A 13,297-nucleotide genomic window follows, 5' to 3' on the forward strand; every position below is an offset into this window, starting at 1 on the left:
GAGATGAACACAGCAGAATGTTTTCCACCAGGGACAGACTGGATATGGAGACCACGGCCCATACAGATGAGATGAACACAGCAGAATGTTTTCCACCAGGGACAGACTGGACAGGGAGACCAGGGCCCATATTCAGAAGGATCCGTTTTGTCTTTCAGATCATAACGAATAAGACAGCGACGGCCTGATCCTAGATCAGCATTCATACTTTGAGATGCTTTATGACTATGGGCCCTGAACTCCAGTCCTCAACACAAACATCCTGGATACGTCCTGTCAGAGTGAAGGAAAATACTTACATCACAATCTCCCAATAACGTCAATTCTCGTCAAGATATCTGCCTGTCTGATGTCATCTGTTGAGACGTATGGGATCTATCTGGCAGCCATACCTGGTTGTTTGTTTTCAGACACTAATGGAGCGTAAAGTCAGAAATGGATGTCTTGTATTATCACCATGTTGTGATTCATCACCAGTCTATGCTGTGAATATTACTCAGTGAAGATCAGATGGTACTTATCCTAACCTGTACACACAGAGACGTAACTCATACTCCCCTCACCCAGAACATTAAAGTGAGAGCGTGTGCAACATGAATAAAGAGATGAGCGAGAGCTTACAGGTCAAATACAAGTGAACCCTCTGTATCTCGGCAGTCTACGATAATCTGGATGGTTTGTTTTTAATCAAGATTTGCATAATGACATACTCTCCGTTTAAACTCCCCGGTACGGTGACCCTAAACATAACATCCTAGCTCCGACCAACCGCATCACACGCTGAGAGCAGAGACCTGACTGGGTGTGTGTGTGTGTGTGTGTCACAATCTGAGAGCAGAAACCTGAGTGGCAGGCTGCCAGGCCCTTGCACACATCCTCAATGTTGGCCATAAGATGCTAAACACACACTCCATCTACAACGCCATGAACCCTGGAGAACTGTATAGTTTGGCATCAACCCTGGAGGACTGTATAGTTGGGCATCAACCCTGGAGAACTGTATAGTTTGGCATCAACCCTGGAGAACTGTATAGTTGGGCATCAACCCTGGAGAACTGTATAGTTGGGCATCAACCCTGGAGAACTGTATAGTTGGGCATCAACCCTGGAGAACTGTATAGTTTGGCATCAACCCTGGAGAACTGTATAGTTTGGCATCAACCCTGGAGAACTGTATAGTTGGGCATCAACCCTGGAGAACTGTATAGTTGGGCATCAACCCTGGAGAACTGTATAGTTTGGCATCAACCCTGGAGAACTGTATAGTTTGGCATCAACCCCGGAGAACTGTATAGTTTGGCATCAACCCTGGAGAACTGTATAGTTTGGCATCAACCCTGGAGAACTGTATAGTTAGAGAATATCATAATGTTTTGTTCATCTCCGTAGAGACCAAAGCAAAACACACATACAATCGCCATCATCATCATCACGCTGCAGTGAAAACATGATGCTAATGCAGATTATTAACATTTCTCCACATGCAGACAGACTGACTCATTGATAAATATTTATGGTTGTAAAGCAATCCCTAGAGTGTGTGTGTGTGTGTGTGTGTGTGTGTGCGCATCAATCCACGTTGTCGTGTGGAATCAATGGAGTTCTCTTCATCTGCATATGACTAACACGGTTAGGAGAATCACATACACGCAGGCTTTCTGATTGCATGTGTATTTATTTCTATCGTGATTAGACTCCAAATAAGAAGGAAGAAAACTGAAGCCTGAAGTTTCTAGTTAAATTGTGATGGAAGATTGGCAACCTCCCAAAGAGAAGAGAAGCAGTAAGAAAAACAGAACAGCCCACTATGTATCAAATGACATCTGGATAGAGACGTTTGTACATGAAACCAACCTCAATCTATCCCTCTCTGGGCATGTATTCACACAGTTATAGAGTAGGGGTGCTGATCTAGGATCAGTTCTGTCTTAACTTACATCTTAATGTATATGAATATATGGAGAGGTGGTACCTGGACCCATATCCACAAAGTGCCTCTGAGTAGGAGTGCTGATCTAGGTTCTTTATATATAATCTGACTCAATATGATCTAAAAGGAAAAACGGATCCTAGATCAACACTCCTACTCGGGAAGCTTTTCAAATATGGACCCTGGGATGTAATCTCAGCTCACAATCCTAATCGAAGTGCTTTGAAACTGAAAGGTAAATCAAGCAGAGCATTTTGTGTCAGGGTTTAAAACCACAGTGGTATTATTGTTCAGTTGTGTCTCTGTGAGTCAGCTCTCTACCATAAGTGTTGCTTTGTCTCACTGTGAAATCATTCCATTAACAGAAGAACGTGTCCCCTCAAAATAGAATGGCCTTGTTGGAGAACATCAAATCCATGATGTATTGTGGGTAAATTGTGACTTACTGACTTAAATACAAATAATAATCAGTACATGTTGCAAGGGGATTTGAAACACAGTCCATGTCGAACAAACCAAATAGCTAGTTCCTTGAGATTGAGGAGGCAGGCACTGAGTGAGACTGTTCATGCCCCGTTACATTTCCACATGCTCCGGTGTTCATGCCAGATTACTGCCCACAACCAGAGCCCAATACAAGTCAGCCAACCACTAAGTTCAAAGATATTTCATTCTCAACACCTCAACAGTAACGTTAGATGAATAAAAGTATCTAACTAAACTAGGTCAATTTCACAATTTTCAAGTATTTTCCCCCAATTCCCTTTTATTTCCAATCCCAATAAACTGACCACCTCTGCCATCTACCAGAGCCATCTGGTGAAGCAGGGGAGTTATAGGGAGGGAGAGCTAGAGGGTACTGCTGGCCCAGATCATTACACAACTGTTGGGAGCTAAATCAACAAGAAAGACCTCTACTGAGCAGTCTCAGGAATTAGTGCCAGGACACTTTACACACACACAATGCTGGAGACACTAGACAGTAAACTTTCTGTCCTTCTAAGAGACACTTGTATACTGCAGCCTGCATCTGCTCCGGATCTACATGCCTGTTGACAAGCAACATGATGATAGTATTAGTCCACGCTGAAGGAGACCATGCTGCAGACAGGTCAGACTACAACTACGTATTCCTACGCCATACTTCCATTACTACCAAACAAACTAGCCTGTAGCCTTCCACCATACTGCCATTACCATTGTTCTGTTGTGAGGAGTATTGTGAGAAAAGAGAAATAGATGCGTGTTTGTCCCACCCCTCTATTCATATAAATCCTTCAGGACCAAAGACATACGGGAGGTTGAAATGGAGCAGGATGCATGAATGTTCTGATACAATGCTGACTTCCTTTTAAAAATCACCACATAGTGCACTTAAAATAGACTAACGCTGCCATGCCGTCTACCACAACAGACCTTGGCCATCTATCTATCAGCCTCATTTGGCAGAGAGCTTCATTACAGATTGAAATATGCATATTGGTCTATACATGTTGTCAGCAATTACTCTGGGGGTTTATTGGTAACTGATAGGCTGTATTTGAGGGCTGTTGTGGAGCAGGCAACCACAAAAGAACCAGCGAAAATCACTAGAAATCACTTGCCATTGTAATAACACCACCCACACGAGTTACCTATACAGAACAAACAGACCTAAAGAACACCATCGCTGAAGGGGTTAACAACACAAGGCCAAATTGAATACCGACAAATATCTATTCCTCTCTATCAATTTGTTTGCCACCCAACCCACCAACGTTGGAATCATTGGTTTGTGAAGGGAAGTAAATTGAATTCCGGCCATAATTAGTCCCTCTGGGAAATGACTGGGGATGCTGCTGCTCAGAGGGACAACATTATTAGGAGAGAGAGAGAGAGCGAAAGAGATGCAGAGAGAGAGAGAGAAAGAGGAGGCAAACACATGGACGTAGCAAGAGAGACAGAAGAATAAGACACTCACCTCAAAGCCTAGTCTGTCCTTCTCCTTCCAGAAGCAGAAATGAGTGACCTTCTTGTCCCAGAATTCATCAGGCTTCACCACACACACCAGAGACACCTCTGCTGGAATCACGTTCTTTAAATAATGGGATAATATGAAGAAAAATAATTAAGTAAAATAAAATAAGCAAAATGGTATAGGTTTTCAATGGCTTACTGGACACATTCAAATCCAGAAACAGAAATGTCATCCCCAAAACAATTCAGTGTTTTCCCTATATGCATTTAGCAGTGGCGCACCGCCATATTCTTAATTCCATTCCTTTACTTTAGATTGTGTGTATTGTTAGATATTACTGCACTGTTGGTGCTAGAAACACAAGCATTTCGCTACACCCACAATAACATCTGCTAAACACGTGTATGTGACAAATAACATTTGATTTGACAATGGCTGCCACTGCAAATAAATCAATAAATATCCCCCCCCCCAAAAAAAAATTTGAAAATAGTTTTCGGGATGGTAAAAACATTTTCAGTGTAAACTTAAACCAGATATAAGGCATGTAGAAAAGATAATGGAGCAATCTATTTTTAAATAAGATAATCTTTGAGAACTAACAATCACCAAAATAAAAACTACAGTCAGGTAGAATCTAAAAGTAAAAAATGTCATGGCATGGGGCCCCCATGGATTTTGTTATAACGTTTGAGTCACTCAGGTAAGAAGAACAGGGCATAAGCCATGACAAAATGTGTATAATTGCAGGAAACTAGCTTTAAAACAGACAAATTGTGTCTCTGTGGCCAAGAGCAAGGCCTCTAAAACTGCACCATTTTTCAATAACTGTTTAGCACATCAGTTTTTCCATGAAATCCTGCAGTGAATTTCCCCATCCCATCACATGGTAGGCCACTAAATGAAGAGTAGCTTGCAGCAGCATTTTCCCCTGACAGTGCCAGGCAGATTAGTGTCAACAGATAGTATGAAATGTACTGTCATCTTATCTTTCCTGGTCCTGTTTCTGCAGAGGTCTATGGATAGCAGGGGACTGGAGATATCTACCAAGAGCATTTTACACCGTATAGTCAATCTGCGGTGACAAAACCAGGAAAGGGCAGACAGGGAAGAATGCAGGCGACAGTACAACAGACCTGGGTTCAAATAGTTTTAAATCTTTCAGAAACCTTGAGCGTTTTCTCTAGCATGCTTAGAGTGCAAGATGGGCAGGGTTTACAGTTTTGGGACTATTCATTAAGCCAAGCAAGCTCAAACAAGCATAGCTAAAGTATTTTAAATGATTTCAAACAGTATTTGAACCCAGGTTTCTGGCAGACAGACTGCAGACCACAGTCTGCTGACATTGACCTCCATCCACTCTGCAGTGTGGCCAGAGCCTGGGTCTTGTTCATTAGGCATCAAATGGAAGAAAATTATTAAAACAGGGAGGGACAATGGTGTAAAATGTTTTACTAGTGTGCCCTAATTAGCACAACACAGAGCCTGGACTTCAGGGGGAAAAACGGTATAATCAGGCAGCCTCGTCAAGATACTTAATTCCTACTCTACTTAATTCCTACTCTTCTTAAAATCTAATCAGCTTAGATTCCTTTTTGTCTTAATTACTTTCACTTGATTGCTGGTGATGCATTTGATCTGAGATGTCTATTTATTTGATTAGTTTAGTGAATGTTTTTTTAGGGACCACGCACATTGCCCCAGATTTTGCTCCATAGCTCATCACTGTAATGTTTTAGGACATTTGGAGGGTTATTTATTATGCAGGTAGGGTCAACAGAGACGAGACACCGACAGAACGCAACATCTGGGTTGGACCACCATTTTATTTCTCCTCCCAGCTCTTTGTCACATTCTGATTGGTAGAGAGGTGTTAACGTGGTGGAGGTAGACCTAGATCGTTCCCCTGTGGAAACTACATGCCCACATCTGCTTCTCACTCGGACATAGGCTCCTCTATACTGCGCTAATTAATCATTACACTCATGAATATTCACTAGGATAATTATAAATAGAGAGTCATGGGTTTTAAAGAGTTAAACCTACTGAACATTGTTAAATAGGCCATTGGGAACAGAACACATCATGTTAAAGTATTTTTACATCCTCACTCCTCAGCTCAACCCGCAACGACAGTCTTTTTCTAATAAAACAAAGCATGGCATTGGAATGGTCTTCATATCTAGCCTGCGTGTGTTATAGCAGACTGCATAGAAACAGTCAGGAGAATAAAGCAAAGTAGAACAGAGACAATAGTGACTGACTGCAATAAACTCCATGTCTCTGACCTATATGAGTCATCATGCTGTCAAACTGTAGAGGATATTATTAGTACTCACTACTGTACATATGACTGTAATGTTCCACTATACATTCCAAACGCAGTAGGAGATAAAGACTGCAGATTGAAATGAGGTGTAGGTGGCATGTTTTTGACAGGCGTTTCTCCGCTTGATACACAGAAATATGGACCTCTCGTCTCGATGCAGTGTGGGGGTAAACTGTGCTTTTATCCTAAAAGGAACACTGTGCTGATTCTCTGTGTCCTACCAGCAACATGAACCCCTTCTTTTATCAGTTCCTACCTGCAACATCAGTACCACAGTCTTCACGGTGTTCCACTGTGACCTTCGTCCGTCCACGATGACTGTGAAGCCTCTTGCTTTGCACTTGTCACTGAAGAGAGAAGGCAAGAGAAATATGGTGATTATTTGTCTACCTGTAATAATGTGTGCTCTTGTTCCATGAATTTGACACCAAGGATCCCAGTATAGCTCAATAGAAGACATCAGATACGTAGATGAAGCAAGCATCCCACTGGGAACCCACAACCTTAGCGCCATGTTCTTACTAACTGAGCCAGACAGAACCATAAAGCCTAGATGAATACAGATCAGAAAGTGTGTGATCAACATGCAGAAGTCACAAGCTAACATAGCATGATCTTCCTTAACTTTTGGTCTTCTCTCCTACACACCCACGTAGCAGAACTAGCTCAATCCAAATAGAACACAGTCTAATGAGCGTCCAATACTTTTGCTATGCAAGTGCTTTTTCAAAGGCAAATGGAGCCAAAATCCCTTTTAGAGGCCTACAGATCAATATGAGAATAATAGAATGTCAGCCAGATAAAGGACAGGCTCTGTGCTCACATTCCATTGGCTAATAAAAGTAGACTACCTTAACAAGAAATGCTCTCTGCCTAATTAAATAATAGTGGTAAGTATTTCCAAATCAAGCTGCTGTGTATGTGGTATTTGGACATGATGAATACAATGATCTATTGAACTCTAAATAATAAAGGACCATGATTTGGGGGGAATCTTTGAAGGACCCACTGGAACATGCTCCCAAAAAGCATGCTATCCAATTGAAACCCCATTTGAATAGATATTTATAAGTCAGTGGTGATAATACAGTGTGTGCCAGTGATTGATTCATACCTGGGGATGCCGAGGAGATAGTCCAACGTGGAGCTGAGCTCCTCCATACTGGTCTGTTCTGTACATAGTGGAATGGTTAGGATCAGCCCACTGCGTCTGTCCTTGCCTCCTGTGAATGTGAAACAACCAGAAAAATAACTGTTATTCATCTTTATTTATACAGATTAGTCTCATTATTTTGCAAGAGAGACCTAGTGTATCTACCGTAGTGGGTGTACCCATGAGTGTACCAGTCAAATTGCCATGGTCACAGGTTCCAAGGCCATTTTACTCCTAATTCTATGGCATCGACACTGATTCACTGTACAAGTCATTAACAATGAATTTTCAAAGAATGCACACTAAAAAGTGTGTATAAAGAGGACTGTGTGTAAATAACAGTCATATAACGGCAGACTTGGGAGAAGGTCGGGCAGAACCAAGTATTCCAAGTACGGCCGGCCAAGAATCTTCTATTAAAGGAGGAGTAGTGTCTTGTAAACGCCACGGACAGAGGTAATGATGGTGGGAGCTCTGCCTCTGGATGTGTCCCAAATGATGCCCTAGTCTCTATGTAGTGCACTACTTTTGACCAGAGCCCTATTGGCCTTGGTCAAAAGTAGTGCACTATATAGGGAATATGGTGCCATCTGGGACATACCCTCTGACTCAAAAGCTCCTGCTACGTCGTTTTGTTCCTCATAACACATCTGTATAATGATGAGGGGGATGAACCAAAGGAGAGCCTAGTGCCACGTCAGGGTTAAAGGAGTAAAAGCAACAGTTATTCTCGTCAAAGTTAGTTGTGTGTCCACTAGGAGTCAGTGACATAAAAGAAACGACTATTTGTCAAAGTCAGTCTTCTGTCAAGCCAGTGTGAGTCAGGTAGTCAGACTGTCACTTCTCTGAATGAAAAGTAGCTGCTTTGTTCTTTCTTTTATATGTGTAAGACTCTAAACACAGGAAACCACATAGTTGATTGTTGTGATTTTCCTAAAAGGATTCTGTGTCTATTGGAGAGTTTTACTAGTCCGGAAAAAAACAATAAACTAACTAAAGTCTTTAAATGATGCTCACCGACACATTTCTTTATTTTATCGTCTAAACTATTATTTTGCCAAAATGTGAAATTGGAGCTCAAGAAAAAACCCATTTACTCTCAAACTAAATGTGTGTGAGTGTATGCAGTACAGCAGCTCAATCCCCCAAAATTATCTTTGTGAAAATAACTATTAGCTAGTATTTCATTAGACTTGAGTGTAACAAGAATAAACATCTATTCTATTCTAATGCCACAAGCATTCATTTTGTTGTGTATCTAGTAAATCAATGAGACCTTCAACAGTATCTGAACACAGAGTCCCTCCCTGATGCAGCCCTGGTGCTGTGACCTTCAAATCAGCATCATCAACATGATGAGAAACCTCATTCTGTCAGCAGCAGGCAGAACAGAACAACAGGCTATTATCACGACACACTGCCTGCCAGAGCCAAGAATAGAGAGGGGATTTATCAGACCACCCAAGGACTAACACTGCACTCCTAGACCAAGGACTAACACTGCACTCCTAGACCAAGGACTAACACTGCACTCCTAGACCAAGGACTAACACTGCACTCCTAGACCAAGGACTAACACTGCACTCCCTTCAGAGGCTAGAGAGGGATGAGGAGCACATCAATAACACAGAAACTTCAAATGGTTGTTACCTTGCACACCTATAATGATTAAGCAACTTGATGAAAATGAGAGCTCGATGTGTGGTACACACAAAACCTTACAATCCTGGGAATTATACGAGCATGCATAACTTCAAGTTCATTTTTAGTCAACTCTGCCTGCCTCTACTTCCTTGATAATGCTCGCTCTCACTGCTGTACGCTTATTTCACTGACTGGGAATGTTCAATAAGCAGCACAAAAAGTGCTTGAGCCAGTTGCATGAGGACCAAGGTAAAGTAGTAGTAGATGTGGCACTACTGTTGGGCATTTCTATGTAAAGATGATCACTGGTAAATGTAATGTTAAACTTATCAATGTAAATGCAGTGCAGATCATTCCAAGAAGCCATCTCTGTCAACAGTAAAGATAAACAGCTTTGACTGATTGGAGGATATTATTACCTGACAAGAAGGCTAGGCGTTTCTTCAGAATGGGCAGTATGTTGGTAGCCTCCATACTGGCAAGTTCCACCCTGCAGTCTGAAAAGTAAACATATAGGTTATAGCAAAGCAGGTGATGCACATACAAATCATTAGATGATCACACACGATACACACATACAAATTAGCATATAGCATTGTCATCCCTGTCAATTACAAGCCAACTGACACAATGAAAGACCAAGATGCTTTACCTTTCTAGAAATGGAAGGTACCTCTTTCAAACATTTCCTTCTGGGCCCATGTTCTGTAATGAGGACACAGAGATCAGAACAAGTCAACACTATAGATAAGTAGCAACTAGCTCAATGTTGACAATCATATTGACAAACAAATCATCCACTAGCGTGGAATCAAGACAAACCTTATCACTGTGTCAGAACAAAAATAATGTCCAAGAACCATTTTGTTAGTCTATGGTGTGAGGCTATGAAGAATGACATGTGAACTGTTCTAATATATTCTATTAGCCTTAAACACAGTAATAAAATTGCTTGTTTTGCGGTATTGGGAGGATTACCCATCTGGACTGTCTTGTCTTAACTGAATTGAACGATACATAAACCACTGCAGTACATCATCATATCCATTTGGTCAAATCTGTTCTCAGCATCTGTTTTTATCCCAAACACAGCAGAATGATAGATTTACATGGTTGCTGGCCAAAACAGTGTGGGGAAACATTTGAAACACATTAGTAGATTGCAATGCAGCAAACTCTGACCTACTGCACAGTAATAAGCCACCCACTGGCATACTACCATAGATTGTCACAAACTGCACCCTATTACCTACAATGTGCACTACTTTTGACCAGAGCACTATGTGCACTGGTCAAGGTAGTTCACTACATAGTGAATAGGGTGCCATTTGGGATACCCTGGTTTAGTGTACATCTCTCTCACAAGCTTTCATGTAGTGCATCTGAGTTATCCAGGCAATTATACAAACCATAATAACCATCTATTATTCAATAACCTTATCCTGGAGTCATGACTAAGTAGCTATATTTGTAGGAAAAGTTAGGTTTGCTTTTCTTTCCTGGAAAGTTGGTGTCTTTCAGCTATTCTAGATCAAATATGTTTATGATGTGTAGTTCAAACTGGCTACTGTAATTAGCCACTGGTGAATAGTCTTACGCAGTATGACAAAGTACTCAAATATACGCACTCACAGCTGTAAGTAGCTCTGGATAAGAGTGTCTGCTAAATGACTCAAATGTACTCATTCTCAGACTCCAAGAAAAAAATGTTATTCCTATTTGGAGGCTGTAATTGATGACAATAACAATGCTACTTATTGTGATGGACAAAATGTACATTATTCCTTCTATTTCAACATTAGACTACTCCTAAAGCATTGCTAATATGTGGCTACAATAGTTTTCACATGCTTCAAAAGTAGAGTAATTTGATATTGGTGACATTTTCAATGACACGGCCACGATGCATAGGCTACGTATGCAAAGGGAATGTAGGAGCGTAGACAACACTAGGTATGGTTGACAATAATCAACAGACATAACTATATATCATACATTTAGGTTAAATTCCAAGTTCCGATATGCTCGATATTATTATTATTTATTATGTGGTGGCATATCATTACAATTGTTTTTATTGTAGGCACACAGCAGGCACGAGACAAAAGCCCCACCTCCCTGGCCTTCTCATCACAAGAGCTCTTAATAAAAAGAATCGAAATTGTAAAAATCCTTTATACATATTGTAATGTATGAAAAGGATAATATATGTCCCATTTGCTCACCCGTGCTGAATAAAAATCCGCGTTCGTATCACTTTGTAGCAGTAGCACGAGGTTTTCCCCAACTGACTACAGAACCATTGGAAGCAATGCTAAGCTGTTATAGTGAGTAGGCTATGCAGACACAATTACCTATATTCCTGAAATTGAATCTCGCTCTAACCCGTGTTCGCAATATAATCCTTGTATGAAAATGATACCGTTTGTTGCGGCCAAAGGGACGATTTCCTTCTTACCTCAGACGAAACAGGACGAATTATGTATGTATCATTATACGACGTTGAATCAATGTAGTCTGTAGGAGGAGTTTCTATTGAAAAATCCCAGTTTATCTGACCGAGCGCCACTGATTTGTTGGACTGTAGGCGATCACATCTGTTACATCTTTCAACGCTTAGAACTCGTTAGAAAAAAATATTGTATCGTCAAAAGTTACAACTCCGCTATATCTATACTGGGTTGTTATTAAAAGATGGTTTGTTTTCAGGGGGCTGGACTGTTACTACAGAGGCAACTCCCAAACGGACAATACATGCAATAGAGCGTACCTCCGACATATGTGAAGCTAGCCACAACAAAGATTAGCCATAATAGTGGCATTTGTGGTTCGCCTTCAAAATAAAAGGCACTCACTGAAAGTCATGCAAATAGATACAGATAGTGGAATCATGCAATATTTGGACTAGATAATGCTAAACAACGTTGGAAAGTTGTTATATAAATTCAACAAAAGTTAATTTGAGAGAAAAAATACAAATCTTCAGAGTAGCAGTCTACTCAGCGACAACCACATTCACAATTGTGAAGAGTTTATAACAGGGGCACCGGTGGAAGGGCGTGAAGGAGTTGAACGGAGCCCTATGTCAGTCACACCAGCTCCCATGCTTGGCATTCATGCTCCTGGTATTTTAGGTCCTTAAAAGGCGCTGCAAAATTTGCATGGCGATGCGGTTACCGAGCTCAATTTGGCCTCTGTGTGCCTATGGAGGCTCCGCCATTGCGTCACACCCTCCATATGGAGCCTCCGACCGCATTTTCGGAACAAGCATAAAAAGCACCACATGGTCAATCCCATGTGTGCATTGGCCATGTAGCATTTATGTTGATATGGCCTTTGCAGAAGTCGGGGCATTCATACTTCTTGCGCTTCGCCGAGCAGTACAGAGCTGTTGTGAAGGAAGTTGTCAAGGAAGTGAGTTTGTGTTTATACAGAATCCCCACCCACTCCTACCGTCAACCAATCATGTCAATGCGGAACTACACTGAGCTATACAGACCCTCAGCGTTCCAAAAAAATTGGGAGGTTCACGGCAATGCGGTGTGGAGCTCAATTCGGCCTCCGCATGCCACCAGAGGCTCCACAATTGTGTCACTCTCCATATGGATCCTCCAAACACATTTTGGATCAAGCATAAATTAGCTTTTACCCAGTCATTGCGACGTGGGAAGTGCATTACAAAGACCTGAAAGTGATTACAAGTGACATTGCATGGTTTTAGTAATTTGCAAAAGATAATCTTGGAAATTGTGAATTTCACTTATGTCATGTGTTTATGCAACTAGTAATGTTTTTTTAAGGATTTACCTGAGTCCACTTCAACAGAGCAGCATGGAGAAGTTATTTTATTGTTTTAATATATTTTTTTAACCTTTTTTTCTACCCAATTTCATGGTATCCAATTGGTTGTTACAATCTTGTCCCATCGCTGCAACTCTCGTACGGACTCGAGAGAGGCGAAGGTCGAGAGCCGTGCGTCCTCTGAAACACAACCCAGCCAATCTGCACTGCTTCTTGACACAATGCCCGCTTAACCCAGAAGCCAGGCCCGCCACAGGAGTTGCTAGTGTGCGATGGGACAAGAACATCCCTGCCGGCCAAACCCTCCCCTAACCCAGACAACGCTGGGCCAATTGTGCGCCGCCCCATGGGTCTCCCGGTCACTGACAGAGCCTGGACTCGAACCCAGAATCTCTAGTGGCACAGCTAGCACTCCGATGCAGTGCCTTACACCACTGTGCCACTCAGGAGGCCCATGGAGAAGTTCTTTAAACTATTTTCCTC

At 41.6% G+C, this 13,297-nt stretch overlaps 1 protein-coding gene across 4 annotated transcripts in view; it reads right to left on the minus strand.

The window, feature by feature from the left end:
- LOC106586460 (SEC14 domain and spectrin repeat-containing protein 1) overlaps nt 1-12,420 on the minus strand; it is a 31,709-nt gene extending 19,289 nt beyond the window's left edge. For 2 of the 4 annotated variants that reach the window (XM_014173805.3, XM_014173801.3), the window contains exons 1-6: nt 11,472-12,420; nt 9,666-9,718; nt 9,433-9,510; nt 7,331-7,439; nt 6,473-6,563; nt 3,891-4,004 (exon numbers count right to left, since the gene is read on the minus strand). In XM_014173805.3, the coding sequence (XP_014029280.2) occupies nt 3,891-4,004; nt 6,473-6,563; nt 7,331-7,439; nt 9,433-9,487 (369 nt within the window). In that variant the 5' untranslated portion in view covers nt 9,488-9,510; nt 9,666-9,718; nt 11,472-12,420. The other 2 variants (XM_014173804.3, XM_014173803.3) reach the window with 2 other exon arrangements.
- Nucleotides 12,421-13,297: the final 877 nt, after the last annotated feature.

Source organism: Salmo salar, chromosome 25 (assembly GCF_965601325.2).
Source record: "Salmo salar chromosome 25, fSalSal1, whole genome shotgun sequence".
Taxonomy (NCBI): domain Eukaryota; kingdom Metazoa; phylum Chordata; class Actinopteri; order Salmoniformes; family Salmonidae; genus Salmo; species Salmo salar.